The sequence below is a fragment of the Vipera ursinii genome, assembly GCF_947247035.1.
Source record: "Vipera ursinii genome assembly, chromosome: 3".
Lineage (NCBI taxonomy): Eukaryota > Metazoa > Chordata > Lepidosauria > Squamata > Viperidae > Vipera > Vipera ursinii.
In genome coordinates, this window is record NC_139516.1 from 211,923,958 (window position 1) to 211,947,758 (window position 23,801).

Sequence of the window (23,801 nt, forward strand, 5' to 3'; positions counted from 1 at the left end):
GCTTTTGGAGAAGGCCAGTTCTGGAGTATTGCATGATGCAGGTACGGGCCAGGAACCCACCCTGGGAGATGGAGAGTTTCTTTCTCTCTCTCTCTCTCTCCCTCCCTCCCTCCCCCTCTCTGTCTCTCTCTGTCTCTGTCTCTCCCTCTCTCTCTGTCTCTCCCTCTCTCTCTGTCTCTCCCTCGCTCTCTCTCCCTCCCTCTCTCCCTCTCTCTCCCTCTCTCTCTCCCTCTCTCTCTCCCTCTCTCTCTCCCTCTCTCTCCCTCTCTCTCTCCCTCTCTCTCTCCCTCTCTCTCTCCCTCTCCCTCCCTCCCTCTCCCTCTCTCTCTGTCTCTCTCTCTCACACACACAAAGAAAGAGAGAGAGAGCAGCCACCCCAAAGCCTTTCTGGAGAGCTCCACCATCCAGAGGAACGGGCCGCCCCCTGACATCTGGGTACCCTTTGCCAGCCCTTGCCTGCCCTTTGTGCCACCTCTTACAGAAGCCTGGGAGACCCGCAGTGCATCCTGGGAGGCGGCCAGGTGAGGGCGCAACCTTTGACAGATCACAAAAGCTTTTGCCTTTAAGATTTGCAACTTGGAAAAAGTGTGGCTGTCTCCCCCTGTCTTGAAGCTGGCATGAGAAGAAAGAACGGAGAGAGGAATCGTCCAGGCGTGGCTTCCCTACTGCCATCCAGCCTCCCTCTCCCCATGGCAGACTCCCTCCATAGACCTGCCTGCCTGCCAGATGAGTTGGGACTCAAGTGCCCACGATTCCCAGCCAAGATGGCTGAAGGGCCAGGTTGGAGAGAAGGACTATCCAGGCAGGAGGCCTGCACGCACACCCCCACACCCGGCCTTTGCTTGCCTGGGGCTCCCCAGGAAAGTCTGCCCCTTCTTTGGGTTGCGTTTTCTTGCATTGTTATTGCCGCTTCAAATGTGTATCCGTAGTGCTTAAAACGTGCACCTCCTGCTGCATCCATTGTCTATCATCACTCCTCCGATTTCGGGAGCCCCGTATCGGTCAGGGCAGCCTTGCAAGACAGGGACCGGCTTGACCTCGGCCTGTTTCCAATGAAACCCCCGTTTGTGCCCCCCCCCAATGATGCCGGAGTGGCTCCCTTTGGGGCGCTCCCGAGGCAGCGGCCCGGCTCGCTGAAGACTCCCGTCCCTGCAGCGCTTCCTCGGCTGCGGAGCAGCGTCTGGGCTGCATCGGAGCCGGCAGACGGAAGACACCGACTCCTCCGGAATTCAGGCCGCCGCGACGCTCGGGCTCCGCTTCCCGGCTCCGCCGCAGCGCCCGAAAGCCGGGGACTTGGCGCGCTGCTCCACCTAGCGGCCCGTCGGGGAATGGCGGCCCCGCAGCGATGACCTTGAAGGGACCCGGAGGGAGCGGAGGCCCGCTTATAAACGGGGGGGGGGGGGGGACGGCGAAGGCACCGAGTTCTCCGGCTAACGACCCCTCCGGGCCTCGCCGGGGCAGCCGAGCCCATCCACTCGGAGCCGCTCAGGCTGAGCTCCAACCGCCCGCGACCCGAGGAGCGGAGCCCACGAGCGGCCCCGCCCCGCCTGGAGAACCGCAGGGAGGGTCTCCTGTTGGCGCCCCCCCCTTCCCGGGATCGGGCAGCCCGACCTCCCGCTCCTTGGCCGCAGGGGGCGGAGGAGGACCCCGCCAGAGGCGCACCGGGTGGTCTCGGCCCCGCAGCCGCCACCCCGCTAGAGAACCGGAGGCGCCTGGGGGAGGGAGGCGGGGCGGGTTTGCAGGAGCGTCCCAGGGCCGCCGGAAGGCAGCCGCGCGGGGGTCCCCGGATCGGTGGCTCCTCTCTCCCCGCCTGTAGCGGCCGGAGCCAGCCGCTTCCTTCCAGGAACCGCAGCGGCTGCAGGATCTCACCTTCACCGGCGAACCAATCTGGGGAGTGAAGGTGACTCCCCGGGGCCCTCCGCGAAGCGGGGCAGAAGCAGGCGGAGCCCCGAAGGAAGGAGGGACTCAGCCCCCTCCTCACAAGGCACCTAAATCGCCCTCGAAGACCCCCGTGGAGGTAGAGAGAGAGACCCTCCCCATCAGCCTCGACCCTGGCTGTGCACTTCCGGGGGGGGGGCGATGTGGAAAGCTGCGTTGGGAAATCCCGCCTGCTCTCCGACGGGGCGGGGGGGAGAGGACAGGAGCGCCCCTTTGCAGACCCCCGCTCGGAAACGCGGGCGAAAGCGACCGGCGGAACCCGCCCTGCCTTCCCGCTGCTGTGGCGCGCTCGCTCTTCGGGCCCTTTGGGGGTCTCTCTCGCTATTTCCTGGCAGGTAAAGGCTATCCGCCTTTCCTGGCCGCTGTGGAAGGCAACGGCAGAAGGCCCTCCCGAGGGGATCTACTCGTGCCACTTCCGGGGCCGGAACCAGTCCAAATTACGGTCCCTCCAAGGGGAGGAAGGTGCCTCGCCTTCCTTTCCAGGGAGGAAGCGCGGGCTCAGTATGCTGGGATTTGTAGTCGGGGGGTGGGGGGAGAATGAGCACGTGACGTCCCCGCCCGCGTTTGTGCTCGCTGCACACACACACACCCGGCGCAGCCAAAGGAATCCGTCCCCATCTTTCCGCCCGCCCCCCCCCCCCCCCGCGCTGTCCTTTCCGTCTCTGCGCCACAGCTGTCCTGTAGGGCCGACGGACTGCGGCGGGGGCGGGAAGAGCCCGGCCCGCCCCCGCTGCGGCAGCCTGACCTGAGCTGACCCTCGCGCAACCTCCGCCTGACTCAGCGGCCGCGGGACGGAGGCGGCAGCTTGACCTCCTCCCGCCCGGCACCAGGCGCGCCTTCAGGAAGACCCCCAGGCTGGCCCCGGCAGGTGTGGGGGCTGCCTTCAGCGCCCCTCCGCTTCTCGCAGCCGCCACCCGCAGGGCGGAGAGCAGCTGCGCGGTTCCGGGAAGAATGGGAAGCTGAGCGGAGCCGCTTTGTCCGGAGAGTGGAGTGGGGGTTCAAGTCAACCGCCAAGTTGCAAAGGATCAGGGGGGAGGGGAAGTGTTACTACAAAGATTCAAGGTGCTGGTAATGACCTACAAAGCCCTACATGGCATGGGTCCGGATTACCTTCGGCAACACCTGCGGCCGGCATCAACTTCCCTCCGTCCAGTGCGCTCCCACAGAGAGGGCCTCCTCAGGGTGCCACCGGTCAGAGAATGCCGTCTGGTGGCCCCCAGGGGGAGGGCCTTCTCTGTGGGCACGCCAGACCTGTGGAACCGCTTGCCGGTTGAGCTCCGGATGGCCCCCGACCTTCGCTCCTTCCGGCGGGATCTAAAAACTTATTTATTTGAGCAAGCCGGCCTGGTCTGATGGGTTTGGGGTTGGGTTTTAATATGGATTTAACTATTGTATATATCGGGCATAAATCATTTAATTGTTTTTAACTTTTGTACTTTGTTTTTTAATGTTTATTGCCCTGTACACCGCCCTGAGTCCTTCGGGAGAAGGGCGGTATAAAAATTTAATAAATATAAATATAAATATAAATAACTATTGGGGAACAGATCCACACTGTCCTCTCTGGCAGAAGAGCTCCAAGCTCACGGCGGGGGGGGGGGGCTGGGGACAGAAGGGGGGGCCGAAGTACAAGCCCCACCTTTCCCTGCCTGTCTGCCCTGCCCAGCGCCTTGGAAAGGGCCCCTCTCTCCCTCCAAGAATCAGCAGGATGCTGGGCCGCGGGGGTCGCTCCTCCGCGCTTCCCTTTGTTACTTGGAGGTCGCTGGTGGAGACCCTGCAAGAGGCCTCTTCAGCCGGCCACAGCCTCGGGACTCGGATTGACCAAGGGAGCTCCGGAGGCTCCCTTCCCTTCCGTCCCCTCTCCTTCCTTCCTTTTCCTTCCTTCCTTCTCCTTCCTTTCTTCCTTCCTTCCTTCCTTCCTTTTCCTTCCTTCCCATTTCCATCTCCTTCCTTCCTTCATTTCCATTCCCATCTCCTTCTTTCCTTTTCTTTCCTTCCTTCCTTCCTTCCTCCTTCCTTCCTTCCTTCTCCTTCCTTCCTTCATTTCCATTCCCATTTCCTTCCTTCCTTTTCCTTCCTTCCTTCCTTCCTTCCTTCCTATCTCCTTCCTTCCCATCTCCTTCCTTCCCATCTCCTTCCTTCCTTCCTTCCTTCTCCTTCCTTTTCCTTCCTTCATTTCCATTCCCATTTCCTTCCTTCCTTTTCTTTCCTTCCTTCCTTCCTTCCTCCTTCCTTCCTTCCTTTTCCTTCCTTCATTTCCATTCCCATTTCCTTCCTTCCTTTTCCTTCCTTCCTTCCTTCCTTTCTTCCTTCCTTCCTATCTCCTTCCTTCCCATCTCCTTCCTTCCTTCCTTCTCCTTCCTTTTCCTTCCTTCATTTCCATTCCCATTTCCTTCCTTCCTTTTCCTTCCTTCCTTCCCATCTACTTCCTTCCATTTCCTTTCTTCTTCCTTCCTTTTCCTTCCTTCCCATTCCCATCTCCTTCCTTCCTTCCTTCCCATTCCCATCTCCTTCCTTTTCCTTCCTTCCTTTTCCTCCCTCCCTTCCTCCAGCCCCGGTCTAACAGCAGACACACGGATCTCTTCCTTCCCTTCCGTCACGTTCATTTGCTGGGGGAGCCAAAAGGCCAGCCTGGGCTCCCCGCTCTTCTGAATCCAGGCCGCAATTCTCTTCAGGAAGGGAAGCTTCTCCTTGCTTTCGCCCGGCGGCCCTCCAGCCCCCCCCCCCAGAAAAGGCCCTTTTCCCCTCGACAGGCCGCTCAGAGCGAACTTGGACCACTGGCGAAAATTTGGGCGGGGGAAGCCGGAAGCAGCCTCTCGGGACGCGACCGAAACAAGACGTCCTTACAAAACGCCCCGGGGGAGGTTTGCGGAGCCCGGCAGGACGGCGTGGCGGATAGGGGTCTGCAGCCGTGGAGACCTTGACTTCAGCCCGGGAGGGTTAGGGTCAGGATGAGAGTTAATTCTAACTTGGCCTCCTCATAGAGCTCCGGAAGTTGCCCTCCTGGGCTGCCCAGCGAGGCGCTCCTGGCATTTGGGGAGGGGGCGCCGCTGACGCCTTGCCGACCCCTGGCCTGACCTCTGACCGGAGGGGCCACCGTTCCCTTCGGGGCTGCCACCGGGGCAACGGGAAGCGAGATCCCCTCGCAGTTCCGAGTCTGGCGCACGGCAGGTTACCGAAGCTGCGGGGCCAAAGCCGGGGCGCGCCCCAGGGAGCCCACGGTCGCCCGCTTCCGCTGCCAGGCGAGAAGAAGGAAGGTCACCTGGAGCCGGGCTCCGTCCAGGCGCAGGCAGAACCCCTGGGAGTGCGGCGCCTTCGACCTTCCCAGGAGGGTCAGTGGGGGGAAAGAGGGCGGGGCCCAAAGGTCGGCGGGGGCGTCTGGGAAGAGCGGCGGGAGGGGGGGGTGTCCGTCGCTGGGCCCCTCGGAGCTCTCCTCAGAAGCAGCGAGCGGGGATGGGGGAGGGGAGCGCGAGCGAAGAGCCGGCTGGAGGGCGTCGGTCGAGGCTCGAAAGGCCACCGGACGGGCCTCCTCGACGTGAGCTTGGAGGGCTGGACACCAGAAGAGCCCCCTCGTGTAAGACACAGCCGCGGTGGGGAAACCTGCGGGAGGAGAAAGAAGGGCGAGCGGGGAAAGAGCCAGCTTCCTTGCGGCTCCTTTGCTCCTGGCTGGGCCTCCAGGCCGGCCCAAGGTCGACGGTGCTCGGAGCATGTGCAGAGAGCAAGCCCTCCCCCCCCCACCCGCAGAGTAGCCTCGCTTGCGCGGAGGAAGAAGGCGCCACGCCGGTCTACTACAAGAGTATCCTCTGTTTTTTTATTATGATTCTTATTATTGTGAAGTGCTGCAGGAGACGGTGTGCGAATTGTGCTTTACTGGTCCACCGCTCGGCGTCTGGCTCCTTCGCATCCTCGCCGCTCCTCTCCGTTCGGATATTCCGTCTTTTCTCCCCAGGAAAAGTTCCGTTTTTGCTTTTTTTTTCCCCCACAAACAGGCTCAGAATTCTTTAACAGCTTGTAAAAATTCACGTAAATTTCCAAACGGTATTTACAAAGCAGTCCGTCTTTTCCCTTTTAAAGTCAGGATCAGCGAGAGGGAGTATTAATAGCAATATTAGTATTAGAAGTCATTGTTCTAGTAGCATCATTAATTATCTTAAGTACAAAAACAGGAGGTGCTAACACAAGTTCCTTCTACCTGATTTCTATTAAGGTTTTTTTTTATTCTTTTGTGCTGTTTATTTTTCTTAAATTATTCATAAAATGGAAAGACCTACGGGGGAAGAAGTGCTTAGAGTGGGAGAGAAAAGTGAGGGGGGGTCCTCGTGGCTTTCGGGGAGGGGGCTTAGTGGTCTTAACGGAAGGCAATGCCTTTAGCTGGAAGAGGCTTCCTTCCCCACCCCCCGCAGGCCCGTGACGTGGGCGGAAGGTTCCCGCGGGGAGACGGGAGGGCCGGGGGAGGTGGCCGCGCCAGAGGGCCAAGACTTACGAAGGGAGGTGGCGGGGGGGGGCAGCCGGAGCCACCAGCTGACCGGCAGGACCGGGGCCTCTGACCGCCAGGCAGACCGACCTTGGGGGAAACCCGGAAAGTCGTCCCCGCGGCAGCGGCGTCTGTCCTCCGATGGAGCGGAAGGCACCTGTTGGGTGCAGGCTCTGGCGCTGGGGGAGACCCGGGGGGGAAGGGGAGGGGGACGGGGAACAGAGGCGTCTCCACCCCTGCTGAGCTGCATCCCACGCCCACTCCCCCCTCAGAGGCAGGGGGGCTGGCGGAGCCTGAAAGCCACGGGGGGGAGGGGAATGGGCCAAGGGGGAGGGGGGATTCGGGAGGGGTGTTGCTCGTATTTCTCGGGCCAGGCAAGCGCTACAAGCCCCGAGACTTGACTAAGCTACTAGGAAGTAAGCCGAAGAAGGCAGGCAGTGTGCATTCATTAGAAGACGAGAGAAGAAGAAGAAGAAGGCGGGTTCGCCCTCCTTAACGCAAGTTCACTACACTGGCAAAGTCCCTGATATCCGTTGCTATTAAGAAGTTGGATTAAAAGTTACCTGATTCCTCACTATTACTATTGTCTTAAAAATAACATGCATTACGTTAATTATTGCTTCTATTAGTTCAGTAGGAGAATATTGCCCTCAAATAGACTATTATTATCTAAAAGTTTGGCAAAGAAAAACAAAGGGATGTAAAGTGTTACAAATGAAAATCCATAATAATAAGAATAACTTTAAAAAGCATCATCAAATTGGCATAGATTTAAATACATTTCTTCTTCGCATGCAAAAAATCCTGCGTTAGAAAGGATGGCGATCATTTTCCCCACCACCACCCTCGCCCCAACCCGGAAAAGGGGGGGGGGGGAAGCAAAACCAAAAGAACGAAAAAAATCAAAACAACGGCCAGTCCTGGTTTCCTCGTTCCCCCCCCCCTTCAAAAAGTGACGTAGACTTTGGCATAGTAAAGAAGTCTTGGCAACAAACGTACGGATCGGAAGTCAACAGCGGTTCAAAGAGGAGGCTTTAAAAGCAACAAAATTATTAAAAACCAACACAAAAGTGCAACGTGAAGGGAGGGGGCACTGCCCCGCGCAATCAACAAACAAACAGGTCGAAAAATAAATACATTCGTCAGTAAGCAAATAAATAAATAAATAAATAAATACCGCCTCCCAGTCAAATACATACCTCTCTTGTCCTTTTTTCTCTTAAAACAGCGAAATCAAAATAAGAGAACGTAAACATTTAGGAAAATAGAAATTCGGCAGCTCCGTGGAAGGAAACCAGCCGACGCCTCGCCAAGCGGAGAGCGAACGGAAAGAGGGTCGCTCGCGGGAGGGGCTCCGGGGGGGCGGAGGCGTCGGTTCCGTCATTCCGCGGGAGCCGCAAAGGGAGGGAGGCGAGCGCGGCCGAGAGGCTGCGGCGGAGGGGGGGGTTACCTGTCCAGGTGAGGCGCTGGGCGTTTGGCCACGCCCCCGGCCTCCGCCCGCTTTCCTGGAGCCTGGCGGGGGGGTGGGGGGGAGCCTGAGGAGGAGGAGGGGGGGCGCCGCGCCGCGCTCCGTCAGGCCTCCAGCGGGCTGAGCGGCGGCGGGACGGCGCCCTTGAAGCAGGCCGACTCGTAGTGCTTGTTCAGGTAGGACTTGAGGGCGAAGGTCTTGCTGCAGCGCTTGCAGCGGAAGTGCTTGAAGGCCGAGTGAGTCTGCATGTGGGCGCGCAGGTTGGAGCGGTCGGCGAAGGCCTTGCCGCAGTGCGCGCAGCCGAAGGGCTTCTCGCCGGTGTGGGAGCGCATGTGGCCCTGCAGCAGCCAGGGCCGGCTGAAGGCCTTCCCGCACACCTCGCACTTGTGCTTCAGGTCGTGCGTCAGCAGGTGCATGGCCATGGCCGGCATGGAGACGTACACCTTGCCGCACGTCGGGCACTTCTTGGCCATCTGGCTGTCCAGGCTACGGTGCGTCTGCTTGTGGCGGCTCAGGTTGGACGAGGTGGCGTAGGTCTTCCCGCACTCGCTGCAGGTGTGCCGCTGCGGCGGCGCGGGCGGCGGGGGCGGGGGCTGCCCGCCCGCGGGCGGGGTCTGGCCCAGGCGGGAGCCCGCGCCCCCGGCCCCGCCGCCCACCACCGCCGCCTTGCGGCGCGAGCGCCCGTCGGTGATGAAGAAGGCGTCGGCCGCATAGCCCTCGCTCACCGCCGCGTCGCCGTTGATGTAGCCGCCGGCCAAGGCCGAGTGCGGACTGTCGGCCTGGTCCGAGTCGCCGTGAGTGCCCGGGTAGATGACGCCCGTCGGCGGGGGCACCTTGAGGCCGTTCTCGCCCTCCCCCTCGTACACCGAGGACGGCGCGATGTAGTCGCCGATGTAGCCACCTGCGGGCGGGGCGGGGGGGGACAGCGAAAGCCAGGAGGGGTGGGGAAGGTGAGGGAGGAATGCCAACGGACAGAGAGGGGGGGCGAGGGTGGAGAGCAGGGAGGAAAAGCAGGAGGAGAGCCCGTTAGCGGAGGCGCCTGGCAAGGGCGGTAGAGAAGGGAAGCCTTCGGAGCTCTCCACTTAATAGGGGCAACAAGCGGAGTCCGGAGAACACCCGCCCCCCGCCCCGCACCTCTCTCCAGGCCGGCCACCGGCGCCTCTTGCCAATATCCGCAGTGATTCCCGAGCTGCGGCTCTCCTCTCCGTCCTTAGAGCGGTTTCGCAGCCGATTCACCTGCGGCTGCTGGGCCCAGAAGCCAGCCGGAGGACCGAGAGAGAGGCGCGGGGGGGACGGGGAGGGGTGGGAGGTGGAAGCCCCTGTCCCTTGAGCGATGAGACCAAAGAGGAGGAGCGAGGCATCTGTCCCCCCCACCCCTCCCTCAAGGTCAACTCTCTGCAGGAGACCAAAGGCATGGGGGGGTGCAGCCTTGCGGAAGCTAATCGCCCTCCCCCCACACAAACACTTCAGCCAAATGCTGACGATTATGCAACGTGCTGCAGACGCGTTGTCCCGGACAAAAGCGGGAAGGGGGCTTCCCCGGGCCGGAGGGCGGGCATCGTCCGCTCGGACCGCGAGGTGGGGCCTCCGGGCAGGGGGGGCCTCGGCAGGCCTCCCCAAGAGCGCGCCCCAGGGGAGCGGCCCGTTGGAGGCAGCCGCGCGCTTGCCCTTGGACTCGCCGTGCGAGAGACAAAAGGCCCCGCTGGCAAGGCAAGGCGCCACTGCGGCGAAATGCCTCCCACCGCCCGCACCCCTCCTCGCCCCTCCCGCGCCCCTACCTCTCGCCCCGCCGGATGCCCGGGAAGAGGCCCTCCGCGCGCCTGCCGCCCCCGCGCCTCGTCCCCGCAAGGTCTAATTTTAGCCGGGTCGCCTTCCATCCAAAGGTGCCGAGTCGACGCTGCCGCCGCCGCCAGCGAGCCAGGCAGGCGGGCAGGCGCAGAGCTGCTCAATATGGCTCTCGCATTCCAGAATAGGAAGGCGGCGCTCCTCCGCCCGGTCCCCCCGCGCGCCTTGCCTCGCTGGCGCCGGGATGCTCGCGGCCTGCTGGCTCGGAGTTCCGGACGGGGCGCAGGGAACACGACCAGCCGCCCTCGCCCCCGTCGGCCCATCTCAAGGGTGACCCCCCCTCCTCCTCTCCCTCGCCCACCCGCGCCGTCCCCCTCCTCACCCTTGTCATGGATCCGGGAGTTGAAGTCGGTCCGCGATCTGCTGTAGGAATTCTCGAGGTCCGCCGAGGGGAAATCGTCAAGTTTGACCTTTTTCACCAGGAAGGATCTGGGCATGGTTCTGGACTCCCCCGGAATGTGAGAAGGCTCCCGCAGCTTCCGCCGATGGGTTCCGGGCGGGCGGGGGCGGGGGGGCAGCGGGAAGGCGATCAAAGAGCAGCGAAAAGAAAGGGAGAATTGGCGCTCGGGAGGAAGAAGAGGCGGCGAGGGGGGGCCGGAGGAAAGGCAGAAGGCGCGGAAGAGCGAGCCCGCCGCGGGGAAGGGAGGTGGGGGGGCCGCCGGGGATGGCCGTCGCCGAGCGCGGGGACTATTATGGCTTTGTGGGCTGCCGCCGCTGCGGCTGCTTCGCCTCCTGTTCCCGAAGGCCTGAAAGGAGGAGCGGCGCCGGCCGCGGAGGTCTCCAGCCTGGGCGGTTGCGCCGCGCCGGTCCTCCTTTCCGCAGCTGCGGCGGCGGCGGCGGCTTTTGTGCGAGGCAAGGCTGCGCCTCTCCGGCAGGCCTCTCGCTTGCCCTCCAGCTCGCCTCCGGAGCCCCCCAGCAGTTCGAGAGATCACGGCCGGCGCCGCGCTGGTTCATAAGAGGCGGCCGGCGGAGTCAGCACCCCGGACAGCTCCCGGCCGGCCCGGCGCCCGCTTTGCTCGGAGCCCGGCCGGTGGCGCGCTCGCTGGCCCGCTGCCTCGCCCGGCCGGCCGCTGCCCGCGTCCCCCTCCAGCCCGGCCCGCGGCGGCTGCGGCTCGGCTCGATGTCCTCTGCCGGTCGCCCCCCGCTCCCGTCGGTCCTCTCCTCCAGTGCGTCAGCCCCTGCTCGGGTCGGGAATGCGCGCGCCTCCCAGCCTGTGTGTGCGCTGCGACGGGCACGGCCGTTCCGATTCGGGGCGGCGGCGGCGACGGGAGCTGGGGGGGGGCGGTGATGGCTGGCCGGCTGGGGGTTCCTCATTCAGCCCCGGAGAGCTCCCGGCGGCCTCCCTTGCTGCAGCCTCTGCTTTGCCGGCGCCTGGATTTCTGAAGATGCGCGGATCAGCTGTTCGGATTTATAATGCGGCGATCAGGTGGTGGACGGAAATGGAAGCGCTTAATTTAATCCATCAAAAAAAGGGGAAAAAAATCTCCCGGGAGCAGCGCTGAGACGGAATGATTTGTGATGCTGTTGTGAGTCGCCCTCCTGCCCGATCTTTTTGGAAACCTCCTCTCGCCTTTTGCTCTTCGACTTGCAAGGGAAATGCAAAGGACAACAGGCGAGTGGGAGGGGGCGGAGGAGGCGCAAAATATTGTCCCCCCCCCCCCCGCATCCTGTTGGGAAAAAAAATCCTTGGGATTCTCCCGCGTTTGCAGCTTTCAAGAGAAGCAAGTTTGCCTGATTCCACAGCCCACCCGTCCCGCCTCAGTCTACCAATCCCGACCAACGGAGGTGGGCAGCGATCTTTGTCATCTACCCCTCCCCATTCGACTCCCGGGCCATGATTTATTGGCCTGAGCGTCGGGAGGACCTGTGGGCTCCAGGATACGATAAAAGGAGGGAAGGCCTCACTTTTTAATAAGGTGAGAGTACAGCGGGCCTTTATTCTTTTGTGGAAAGGAATTGTAGGGGGGGGGGAGATTCGCGGAGCAGCTGATGAGGGGCAGAAGCGCCTGTGGATCGGGCAAAGGCGGGAGCCAGGGGCAAGTGAGCAGTCAGGAAACTGGCAAACACGACGCCGCTGGAGCCCTTGATTGCAGCCGACCCCAGGCATCTTGGGGGGGGAGGGGGCACACAACGTCTCTCCGGCAAGACTCTTCTTTGAAGAGGTTCCAGACTAGGCAGCAGCCGGGGCAAAAGTCTCAGTAAACCTTTTCCTTGGTCAGCGTGTTTCTTCCCAGCCTGCCTTGGCACCGGTAACTTGTGAGCCCCAACTAAAATGCGGGCTTTGTCTTCAGCGAACTTTTCAGACCAAGGACCCCTTCACTTTGCCCAGAGGTCAGTGCCTTCAATGGCCCTCAGTCTGCTAACAAACCTCTGATTGCATTGGGGGCACTGCAAGCATCTGAACCCCGACACTGTCCCCTGTTTTCATGGCTTCGGATCTGCCAGCTCCCCTTCAGGTGCTGAAGCCAATATTTTAATATCTATTATCATAACTTCTCCCTCTAGTTCCGCTGGTTGTTTTCACCCCTCTTCTTTGGCTGATATGAAGCACCTCAGTTTTTTAAAAAACCTATAGATACCAACCTTAAGCTGCTGTTTTTATACTTTGGTTGAATTTCAGGTTTTATTACTGATAACTTCCTAACTTTATACATTGTTATTATGTTAGAAGCACAGCAATAAATCTAAAGGTTGAATAAAGAATCACTCATAAACACTCATTTCTGGTAATAAGTACTGTTTCGTCTTTTCATTCCAAATCTGACATTTTACTTTTTACTATGATTGCGGGGGGGGGGGGGAGCAGAAGAGAGGAAAGTAACGAGAAACCCCTTTCTTCACCCCACCATTGAATTCAGAGCATAACTGAGTTGCAAGAACACAGAAGGGAAGACATTCATTGTTTCATCGGACCCAACTGAGGCACCCAGCACCCTGTCTCTGAACTAGGGCTTACTCCTGACTTGCACCTGTGCTCTGTGCGTGTGGACAGGGAAAGTGAAAACTGCAAGGATCCGGCCCAGGAAACTTGCAGGCAACCAGAAAGAGAATGGAAGGATGTTGCCTTGCTTGGGGTGCCCAACTCAAAGGGGGCCAAGGCGAAACATCCCTCAGGAAACCACCGATGCCCCATTAAAGCCCCTCTTAATTGGGGGGGCTGCCTTCAGTTGCAAGGGTTGGGGAGGCAGGCTGGGCAATGGTGGGGCACAACCCCCTAGAAAGAAGGGGTGCGGAGAGCAGCGAGACCGTACTTCAGTCTGGCCATTCGAGGCACCTCCTCCCAGCTGGGACCCCCCGAAGACTTCCATTCAGCAGCTCCTACCCCACCCTCTTTTCTAGCTAGGAAGGGGGTCTCTGCTGTCTTAGCAGGCCCAGAGATTTGGGGGCGGGCGAGGAGTTTGGAGCCGGGCGCTCAAGGGAAAGAGGAACCGGGTTGCAATTCCGCCTCTGAAGGTCACGTTCCCCCCCGCCTCACGCACACGCGGCCGCCCAGGAACCACCGGGAATCCCAAGTGGAAATCCCTGCGCCGGATCCCTTGGCGCTAGGGCTGGGTCACCCTGCCTTTCGATTCCCGTCGGCCCCGTTCCCCCTAATTAATACCGTGGTCCCCGGCTCCTTTGGCCCGAGCGAGAGCGAGGATGTGCTCCGGGGGCGCGCGGGCGCCGGCTCCACGCTTTCCCTAACGAATCTTTTGCCCTCCCCGCCGCTTCCAGCCGAAGGAGCGGATCGCAAACCAAGCTCACAATCTGCGGCCGCTCCGAGTTTACAAGTCACTCTGTGACGTCACAGTTCCCCAGCCAATGGCCGTCGTTTCATGCTAATGAAGGGGGATGGCGAGCAGAAGGTCCCCCCCACCCCCCCACCCCCGGCTCCCTTGCACAACGATTCCTTTAGGAGACATATGTGCCTAATTAAGAAATATCTCGGAACAAGCCCGCTCGCGATTGTCTTTCCCGGGCAGATTTGTTTACTTCTGCAGAGCAGGGAGCGTGCAGGAACCCCGAGTGACAACAAAGGCCGGGGAGACCCCAACCGTCTTCTCCTCCCTTCCCCCCCCGCCCCCGGCAGGCATCAGGCTGAGCAGCTCTCAGAGGACTGGGGGCGGGGAGGGCTCCGGGCATCAGAGGTACTAGGAGCTGTTGGAGTTGAAGGTGGTGGGAGATGCCTGTAGCATTCCCACTTTCCTGCGGGGGGGGACCCCTTCTGTCCCATCCCTCAGGAATGCCTCTTCGTCTGCAATTGGCCAGGAAAAGTAGGTGGCCAGGCAGGAGACCCCCGGTTTGGTCCATGGAGGGTCTTGCCTGAGGTTGGGGCCTCAGATAAGGCAGTTCTGTCTGCCTTCATATTGACAGTCTTAATGGTTCTGAACCAGACCTTAACCATGGCTTGCTGAATAAACCATAACTTTGTTCAAAGCTAAAACCAAACCAATGATGGCTAGTAGAATGTGATTTTTTGGGTCCAAAATATGCTTGTGGGCATGTAGATGTATATGTGAATGTATACATATGCAAAGTGCATGTTTGTATGTATGCACGTGGGAGGGTATGTTTATATATTTATACATTCATACACATATATAAGTAGATTTCTCCCCCCCCCCCTCCTGAGCTCACAAAATGCTCTAAATAGGCTTGGATGGTTGAGGAAACCATACTTTCCCCATAAATTCCCTGTGAACCAAATCCTTCTCTGAGCTTAACGGGGAACACAGCAGGTCTATTTTGTGGAGACAGGTGGAGTCTGTGGTGCGAATCCAACCAAAGTGTCCCCTTGCCTGCAGCCACACAATTAGGCCCAGCAACAGGGAGAGAATTCCCAAGTGCAGGATGTGACCTTATGGAGCTGCTTCAGCTCTGCCTTGTTTTCCAAGAGGCGCCCCTGGAAGAGGGAAGGGCGGTGCAGAAGACTTCACGCCTGCAAGGGTCCGGGATCTGAGAGAGGGGTTTCTGCATCATGTGAGGAAGGGCATCTGAGAATGATGGCCATATGGCAGCAAAGATTTCTAAATTGGTTGGATGGAAGGATTCAAAGATGCATGGATAGACAGACAGACATAGATATAGACAGGCAGGCAGGCACAGACAGACAGATAGACAGATAGACATATTTTTTTTGCATCCGTCTTTACACAAAGGGAGAAAACAGTCCAACTTATAAAAAAGTACCATAAAAACAGATTAGAAACACAAGTTAAAATAGGCACGAAAATGGTAAGTGAGCATCTGTCCATCCTAGACAAGTTCAAAGCACCAGGACCAGATGGATTACACCCCAAAGTTCTCAAGGAACTGGCAGATGTGATCTCAGAACCACTGAACTATATTTTTTTCAAAGATCCTGGAGCACTGGGGAACTACCAGAGGACTGGAAGAGAGCTGATGTAGTTCCCATCTTCAAAAAAGGGGGAAAATGGATCCAGGAAACTACAGACCTATCAGCCTGACCTCAATACCTGGGAAGATTCTGGAAAAGATAATCAAGCAATGAATCAGCGAACACAGTCCTGGAGGCAAACAAAGTCATTACAAAAAGCCAACATGGGTTTGTCAAAAACAGATCATGCCAGACAAATCTTATTGCATTCTTTGACCAAGTGACAAAACTAGTGGACCAGAGGAATGCTGTAGATATAATTTACTTGGACTTCAGTAAGGCATTTGATAAAGTAGATCACAACCTACTACTTGATAAGATAGAAAAATGTGGGTTAGATAGCATTACCACCAGATGGATTCGTAGCTGGCTGACCGGCCATACTCAGCGTGTGGTCCTCAATGGAACTGCATCTACATGGAAGGAAGTGTGTAGTGGGGTGCCCCAGGGCTCTGTTCTGGGCCCAGTGCTCTTCAATATCTTCATTAATGATTTGGATGAGGGGATAGTTGGGGAACTCATCAAATTTGCAGATGACACCAAGCTGGCAGGAATAGCCAATACTCCAGAAGACAAGCTTAAGATACAGAAGGATCTGGACAGACTCGAACACTGGGCGCTATCTAACAAAATGAAATTCAATGGTGAAAAAAGTAAGGTTCTACATTTAGGCAGGAAAAACCAAATGTACAGGTATAGTATGGTACCTTGCTCAATAGTAGCAACTGTGAGAGGGATCTCGGAGTCCTAGTGGACAATCCCTTAAATAGGAGCCAGCCCTGTGCTGCAGCTGCCAAAAAAGCCAACACAGTGCTAGGCTGCATTAACAGAGGGATAGAATCAAGATCACAGGAAGTGTTAATACCGCTTTACAAGGCCTTGGTAAGGCCACATGTGGAATACTCCATCCAGTTTTGGTCACCACGATGTAAAAAAGAGGTTGAGACTCTAGAAAGAGTACAGAGAAGAGCAACAAAGATGATTGGGGGACTGGAGGCTAAAACATATAGGGAACGGTTGCTGGAATTGGGAATGTCTAGTAGTTTAATGAAGGGAAGGATGAGGGGTGACATGATAGCAGTGTTCCAATATCTCAGGGGCTGCCCCAAAGAAGAGGGAGTCAAGCTATTCTCCAAAGCACCTGAAAGCAGGACAAGAAGCAACGGATGGAAACTAGTCAAGGAGAGAAGCAACCTAGAACTAAGGAGAAACTTCCTGACAGTTAGAACAATTAACCAGTGGAACAACCTGCCTCCAGAAGCTGTGAATGCTCCAACACTGGAAGTTTTTAAGAAGAGACTGGACAGCCATTTGTCTGAAACGGTAGATGGATTCCTGCCTAAGCAGGGGGTTGGACTAGATGACCTCCAAGGTCAGTTCTAGCTTTATCGTCATCACCCTCATCATCATCATCATCAACATCATCATTATTAATCATCGCACAGTCAGCCAGATGTTCAGACTGGATTTGGCATTTTTAAAATAATAAAATAATAATAATAATAATAATAATAATAATAATAATAATAATAATAATAATAATAATAATAATAATAATAATAATAATAATAATAATGGCTCATCCACTAGGAGTCCAAGACCCTCTCACCTTGGAGAAAGAGAGTTACTTCAAGTCAGCATTGACCCCTGGCATCGATCTGTGTGGACCTTTGCCACTTTCTAGCAAGATTTCAGAAATGGTTTGCCATTGCCTCCTTCCCAGGGCTGAAAGAGAGCAACTGGCTGAAGGTCACTCAGCTGGCATCATGCTTAAGGCAGAACTAGAACTCGCAGTCACCCAGCTTCTAGCCCAGGGCTGGGCAACCTTGGCTCTTTTATGTCTTGTGGACTTCAACTCCCAGAATTCCTGAGCCAGCCATGTTGGCTCAGGAATTCTGGGAGTTGAAGTCCACAAGTCATAAAAGAGCCGAGGTTGCCTACCCCTGTTCTAGCGGCTGATCCCTTAAGCATTACACCCAGCTGGCTCTCCCGCTTAGAAGATCTTTCAGGAGAAGCACCCAACGTTTCCAGTCAGCTACCTCAGATGTTCTGCATGCCCAAAAGCCCAGGAGGAGAAGCAGGAGCAGGTACGAGGAGGGGCAGCCGGCCAAGGAGCCCCACGAGGAATTCCCTTCTTGCCAGTGGCCGTCAGCCTCCCTTCCCCGAGGAGTTCTGGGCTGAAGGAGGCGTGAACACAGCTCAACTTGACTCAGGACTGACTCTACCCTCCTTCCTCTCAAAGCCAATATTTAGAAGGAGTCCCACACTTTTGGCATGCCGGGGTAACTCTGCACGCTGCAAACTGGAGTGCTGAGAAAGCTTGGGGGATCCAGCCATCCCAGAGCAAAATCCTCTGGGGAGCAGCAGGAATTAAACACCTCGGCGGGAGACGGCCACTGCGCAGCTCCTGGGAAGCAGCAGATAAGGGCATTAATTGGGTCGCTTTCAGAGATGCTTTATGGGGTCCCCGGAAGTCCCCGGGGGTCCCCTCAAGCAGAGCAGAGCAGATGCTCAGGCGGGGACCGAGTCTCACTCTGCACTTGGAGATGCAGGGGGAAAATCGGGGGGGGGGGGCAGAGGTGCAGCATTTCTTTAATGGGTGATGCTCCTGAAGGTTTGCAAGCTATGCTGGAAATCTTCCGCTAGACACGGATTCAGTTCAGCAGCCTTCCTCCCTCCCCCTACCATGCCTTCCAGGTCTCTTGGCTCAGAAGCCCCATAATTCCCAGCCAGCCTGGCTCTGGTTCAACAACCAGCCCTGCTGATTTGAGGGCACCGCAGTGCCAAGAGATCCTTCACGCTCCTGGTTCCTCCTGCATGATCAGCAATGCAGCCCTCTCAAAGCAGCCACCATGGAAAACTCTGCAGGTGTTCTGGGAATTCTAGTCCTCCCTGGAAGAGTGGACGAGCTGAGCCAACTGGCCTGCAAAGGCCTTGTGAAGGAAGGTCAGAGAAAACTCTGCCTGCTGCCCCCTGGTGGATGACCCTGCACACGGGAGGGAGGGAGATAGGAAGGACAGTAAGAATTGGGTGGGGGAGGGAGGGAGGGAGGGAGGGAGGAAGAAAGAGCTAGGGGAAGGGAAAGGGAAGGGAAGGAATTGAGAAGGGAGGGAGGAAGGAAGGAAAGAAGGAAGAGAAAAGTAAAAAAGGAAGGCAGGGACTGGAGGGAGGGAGGGAGGGAGGGAGGGGTTGGGATTCAGCTGTGCTCTTTCCTTTGCTGGGTCTCCCCCTCTCCTTCTCAAAGGGGCTGAATTCACACATCAAGCTAAAGCAACATGAAAACTAACCCAGGTTCAAAGTTGCCCAGTTTAGCACAGATCTTATACAGGTAGTCCTCAACTTACGACCGTCAATGGGAACAGACTCTCCATTGCTAAGCAGGGCAATGGTTAAGGGAGTCGCGCCGGTGGCACAACCTTCTTTGCCAGTACCGTTGTTAAGTGAATCGCCTGGATGTTCAGCAAACCCAGCCCCCCCTCCCCCCTGACTCGGCCGGTCGGAATCCCACTGGGAAGAGGCCGGATGGGGATCACGTGACCACAGGGCAGCTGCAATGGTCGTAAGTGTGAAAACCGGTCCCAAGTCTGTTTTTTTCAGCGCCGTTGTAACTTTCAACAGTCACTAAGTGAGCGGTACGCATGTGGAGGGCTTTCCGCGAAGAACTTCATATGTAGCTTTTGTTGTTTTATTAATGTACAAAATACAAATAAAAATAAAAATAGGAAATTAAGGGAAGAAAAAAGAAAGGGCTTATGGGGTAGAAAGGAAAATACGAGGTACAAAGGAAGTAAAAAAAAGGTGCTGACTTTTTAGCACAGTGTAACGTTACAACCTGGAACGCAGCACCCAGTTTTGGTCACCACACTACAAAAAAGTTGAGACTTTGGGAAAAGTGCAAAGAAGAGCAACTTATGATGATCCAAGGCCTGGATGCTAAAACATACGAAGAACGGCTGCGGGACTTGGGTTTGGCCGGTCTAAAGAAAAGAAGAAATAGGGGAGACATGATAGCAGGTGTTCCAGTATTTGAGGGGCTGCCACAAGGCACAGGAAGGGGGTCAGGTTATCCACCAAAGCACCAGAGGGAAGGACGAGAAACAACGGTTGGAAACTGACCGAAGAGAGAATCAACCTGGAATTGAGGAGAAACTTCGTAACAGTGAGGACAATTAACCGGTGGAACAGAAGTTGCCTCCAGAAATCGTGGATGCTCCCTCACTGGAGGTTTTTAAGAAGAGGCTCTAGATCAGGGGTCTTCAAACTTGGCCCTTTTATGACTTGTGGTCATAAACTCCCAGAATTCCTCAGCACACTGGCTGAGGAATTCTGGGAGTTGAAGTCCACAAGTCATAAAAGGGCCAAGTTTGAAGATCCCTGCGTCTAGACCAGGGGTCAGCAACCTGAAACAGTGAAAGAGCCAGTCGGAACCAGTTCCCTCACAAAAGGAAAAACTGGGAGCCGCAAAAAATGCGTGTACATGCGCGCATGCGCAGAACAGGGGTTGACTGAAGAGTGGAGGCAAGGCGAGATATGCACCTACCCTGCATATTTGAATTGATTGGTTGAACTTTTTTAGTTCCACTTTTTTTTTTTTGGACTGCACATGGCAGAGGACTGGGAGCCGCAGGGGACGGCTGAAAGAGCCTCATGCGGCTCCGGAGCCGCGGGTTGCAGACCTGTGGTCTAAACAGTCACTTGTCTGAGATGGTGTAGGTTCGGCTGCTTGAGCAAGGGGTTGGACTAGAAGACCTCCAAGGCCCCTCCTGGCTCTGTTGTGATTGAAAGAGCCTCCTGTGAGCAAGCGACTGGCTCGGTCTCCAGCACTCCTCACCTGAAGGGTCCCCCCTTTCCTGGGAGGGCAAATCTTATAAGAAAGCAGAAGGTTTTGTGAGGTGCAGCTCAGCAAATGCTCCAGGGCTGCCCAGCCAGCTAACTAACTCTCAAGTGTAACCCAAAAGGCAACTGGACTTTGTGTTGTTTCTTTTGAAGCTGTTTCGCTTCTCATCCCGGAAGCTTCTTCAGTTCATCATTCAGTTCTTCACGCACTGATGAAGCTTCCTGGATGAGAAGCGAAACATTTCCAAAGAAAAGGGGGGAAAAAACCCACAATGAAGTCCAGTTGCCTTTTGGGGAAAAAGCCCCCTTGGGACAAGCCCGGCCCAGATGATGGAGAATCTCCGAAGACAGAAGTATAAACATTTAGTGGGAAACCGCCGTGCCCTTTTTAAATGTGTCGTCTGAATGTCCCAGAGGTGCTTTTTTCAGGAGGCAACCAGACTTTCTTTCCTCTCTCTGAAGACGTTTCCCTTCTCACCCAAGAAGCTTCTTCAGCTCTTGCTGGGTGGTGGGGAGTGGAAGGGAGAAGGGAAAGGCCTTCAAAGAAAAAGCAAGTCCAGGTTCAGCTTTGGGACAACCAGGATGTGCATGAGGGAGAATCTCCGGAGACATTTGGCTCTGCCGTGTTGTGTGAATGCAGCCAATTCAGGTGCAGCCCACTTGGCCTTTGCCACCGTGCAGTTGAAGCCCCTCGTCTCCGAAGGGAGTTCAGCCACCCTGCCCCTGCCCAGCGTCCCCAGAACGAGAGAGGGTCCCTATGGTGGCTTCTGCCAAGCCAGGATCCCCATGGATGCTGGCTTCCCTGGCCACCTGGCTTGGAAGAGAAAAATCCATGCCTGGGTCTCTCAACTTCCCCTCTGCAAAGGCCTTGGGGGGTGGGTGGAGGGGCTGGAGAATGCCTGGCCTCAAGGGGGAAGGAAGCCGCCCTGGGCCCGTGGCAGGAAGTGGAGGACATTTAACCAGCTGGGGGAAAAATCACCTCTAGGAGCCCCTTCCTTTCCTTTGCTCAGCAGGGAAAGGGGGTGTGTGCAACGGTCACCATTCTCTCCATCACTGCATTTGCCTTATGGGGACCCAACTCAATGCCCTCCAGATCCTGGAGCCCACCTACTCCCTCTGGCCCCCAGCCAGCCGTGCAGCCCCAGCCCCTCTGGAGGACCCCTTTCCTCCCCCAGTGAAAGGCCAGGGCCTGTCCAGACCCAAGGCCCACGTGGGGTCCCCCCCCCCCAGCAATCCGCCTGGGTCATTCAGACCCCCACATAAGAAGCTGGGAAGGGGTTGGAGGCCCTCACCAACTAATGGGGAGGCAAGTCTCTCCCAGCCCTGCTCTCACTCAGGTGTGTGGGGGGGGGGAGGACAGGGAGGCGCCTTTGGCAGCTTCTGGGTTCTTTGGGGTGGCTTTAAATATTTCAGTCATTTTATTTCATCTTCCCAATTGGTATTCCCTTCCCGGGGTTCTCGGGAGAAGGATGGTTAATTAAAAGCCAGATAAATTAATGAGTAGACCAAGATCAACAAAGGGCAAAGGAGAGAGGCACAGCCCCCAAATTCACCCCAAGTTCGGGGCTCCCCTCCCCCCAGGGGCCAAGCATGGAGTGCTCTTATCCCACCCCCACCCCCCACCCCCAGCCGAGGTGGCCCTGCTGCCGGCAAGGCTCTGGCGGCTCCCTCCCCTCCCCTCCCCGGGCTGCGATCATTAAGCAGGTAAGTGCCGTAATTGACTCCGAATGTTGCCAAGAAGAGCTCATTTCGGCTAAATGGGGGAGGGGGCGGGCCCCGCGCGCGCATTTGCATAATAATAGTCTAGGAGGCGCAGCAACACCACGCTCTTGTCTGCTGTTAAATCAAAGAACTTCATTAGCATTTAATTTTCACTCTCGCGCTTTGCACGGGAAGCCGGGACGCCAAGAAGCCCCCCCCCCCGCCAGCAGCCCAAGCGAGACAACGGGGGCGCCGGGCGAGGGCCCCACCGCCCACCCACCCACCCACCCACGGCCGCTGCAGTTGGGCCAGGTCGCTGCCCGCCGCCCCCTCCGCAGAGAGCGGCGGGGCCCTTGAAAGCAGCCGCCTCCCTCCCGTCCCGGGTCTTGCGGAGCGCCGAGGCCTCGGGCCGGGATGCTTGGCCCCGAAGTAGGGCGGCTGGGCCCTCCAGCGAGCTCCCCGTTAAACACACACACACACACAGCCCGGATCACTTGATGTTCGCCCCTCGGTTGCGGGAGGATCCCTGGCCTGAATAGCTGATTAATTTTATTGTCGGCTCGTGCAACTGAAGTTGATCAGCATTAACACCCGGGGCTCCGGGGCTTTGTGAAGAGGTGCAGCTGGGACCAATTCTGCAGCCCCGCCCGCTCTCCCCCACCCCCTCCTTCCCCTCCCCAGGCTCCGCAGTTCTCCCTCCTCCCCTCCCTCGGCGGCTCTCGTCCCGTGAAGAGCAGACCCCCCCCCCCCCAAGACTCGCTGGCTCTCGCCGATCGCCCGGCCGGGCTGACACTCCCCCCCCCCGCAAAATCAGGTTGCGACACGCCCCCACACACACACACACTTGTCTGCAATAAGAGGCTGAAATGGGCGAAAGGACAGGGGGAGGAGAGATCCAGAGGAGGCTTCAAACAGAAAGAGCTGTTTGGGCTGACCTGTTAAGTAGGGTCAGGTGTGTGTAATGCTGGGATGGGAGACCACCTGGTCATCACCTCCCATTCCATTGGAAAAGCGCCTCCTCCTCCCCCACCCGGGAGCCTTACTGACCTCCCCCCCTTTTGACATTTTCACCATTAAAGTCTTGGGACTTGTGAATGGCAGCCGAGCTGGGGGGGGGGCAGGAGCTGTGGGCTGGCTCAGGCAAAGTGTAAAGAGGGCTCCAGGAAGAGGCTTCCACGCCCCTCCAGCTTTCATCCCCTGGGGAAGGAGGAGAGCCGGGCGGGTGATGGGGATTTGTGTGTTCTGGCATCAGGTAAAAGGCATCACTCTGCACCCTTTGGACAATGGCCTTGCCAGGGCCTGGGAAGAGGTCATCGCAAGTCCATCAAGGGCAGCTTGAAGCCCTGGGCTGAACACTCTCAAGAGGGACCCTCCCCCTTCCTGGCCTGAAGGATGTCCCAGAGCATCCCCCTCCCCCTAATCAATCCAGGTGTACCAAGGAGAGCAGGACCGATGCGGGGGTCTTATTTATCTGATTGGGAGGGGGAAAACTGGAAAGCACCCAGGACCCCACAGTCCTCCTCCTCTTCCTCCTCCGCCCTCTTCTCTTCCCAAGCTCCACTCCCTTCCAGCAGCGATGATGTTACCTAGTTGGGTAATGAAACGTCTGCAAGAAAACCTCCCAGCTCAGAGAGCAGCAAGGACCCCATCCTCCAGCCAGGGCCTTCCTCTGCTTTCCTTGTTCTCTGAGGCTGGTTCGAGACCCCCTTTGGATGGAATTGCCTGCCTGTTTTACTCTGAGATGCCCAAAGTCTCCGTCTTCATCCTGTTGGGCAGCCATGCGCTCTTATTTTACATAAATAAATCTGTGGAGATGTTTATTGCGCCTTTCCGCACTGTTTTCCTGCCCCTTTGGGTGGGAGGGGGCGGGCATGGAGTCTATAGAGGCCTGTCCCGGGGGAGAGGTGTGAGTGATCCGGGCCTGGGAATTTGTAAAATGAGGGGTCCCCGCTGCTCTCTGAGCTTGGTTGGTTTTTGCATGACCCAACCAGGTCACAGTTTATAACATAGCAGGAGATACAGCACCCAAAGAGCACCCCATGGAACACCTTTGTGGCACAAGCTGCTTTGGGTGCCACTTGGCTTCTGGGTCCAATCCAGGGTGTTGCTTATGACCTCAGCCCCCCCCCCCTTGGCATGGGGCCAGGCTATCTGTGGAAACA

General features: G+C 57.3%; 1 protein-coding gene across 1 annotated transcript; it reads right to left on the reverse strand.

The window, feature by feature from the left end:
- Positions 1-7,984: 7,984 nt before the first annotated feature.
- On the reverse strand, positions 7,985-10,162 carry SCRT1 (scratch family transcriptional repressor 1; the record flags this gene model as incomplete). The annotated part of the gene is made up of 2 exons (XM_083357912.1): positions 7,985-8,781; positions 10,048-10,162. The coding sequence occupies 2 exons, from the start codon at positions 10,160-10,162 to the stop codon at positions 7,985-7,987; spliced, it is 912 nt and encodes a 303-aa protein (XP_083214038.1).
- Positions 10,163-23,801: the final 13,639 nt, after the last annotated feature.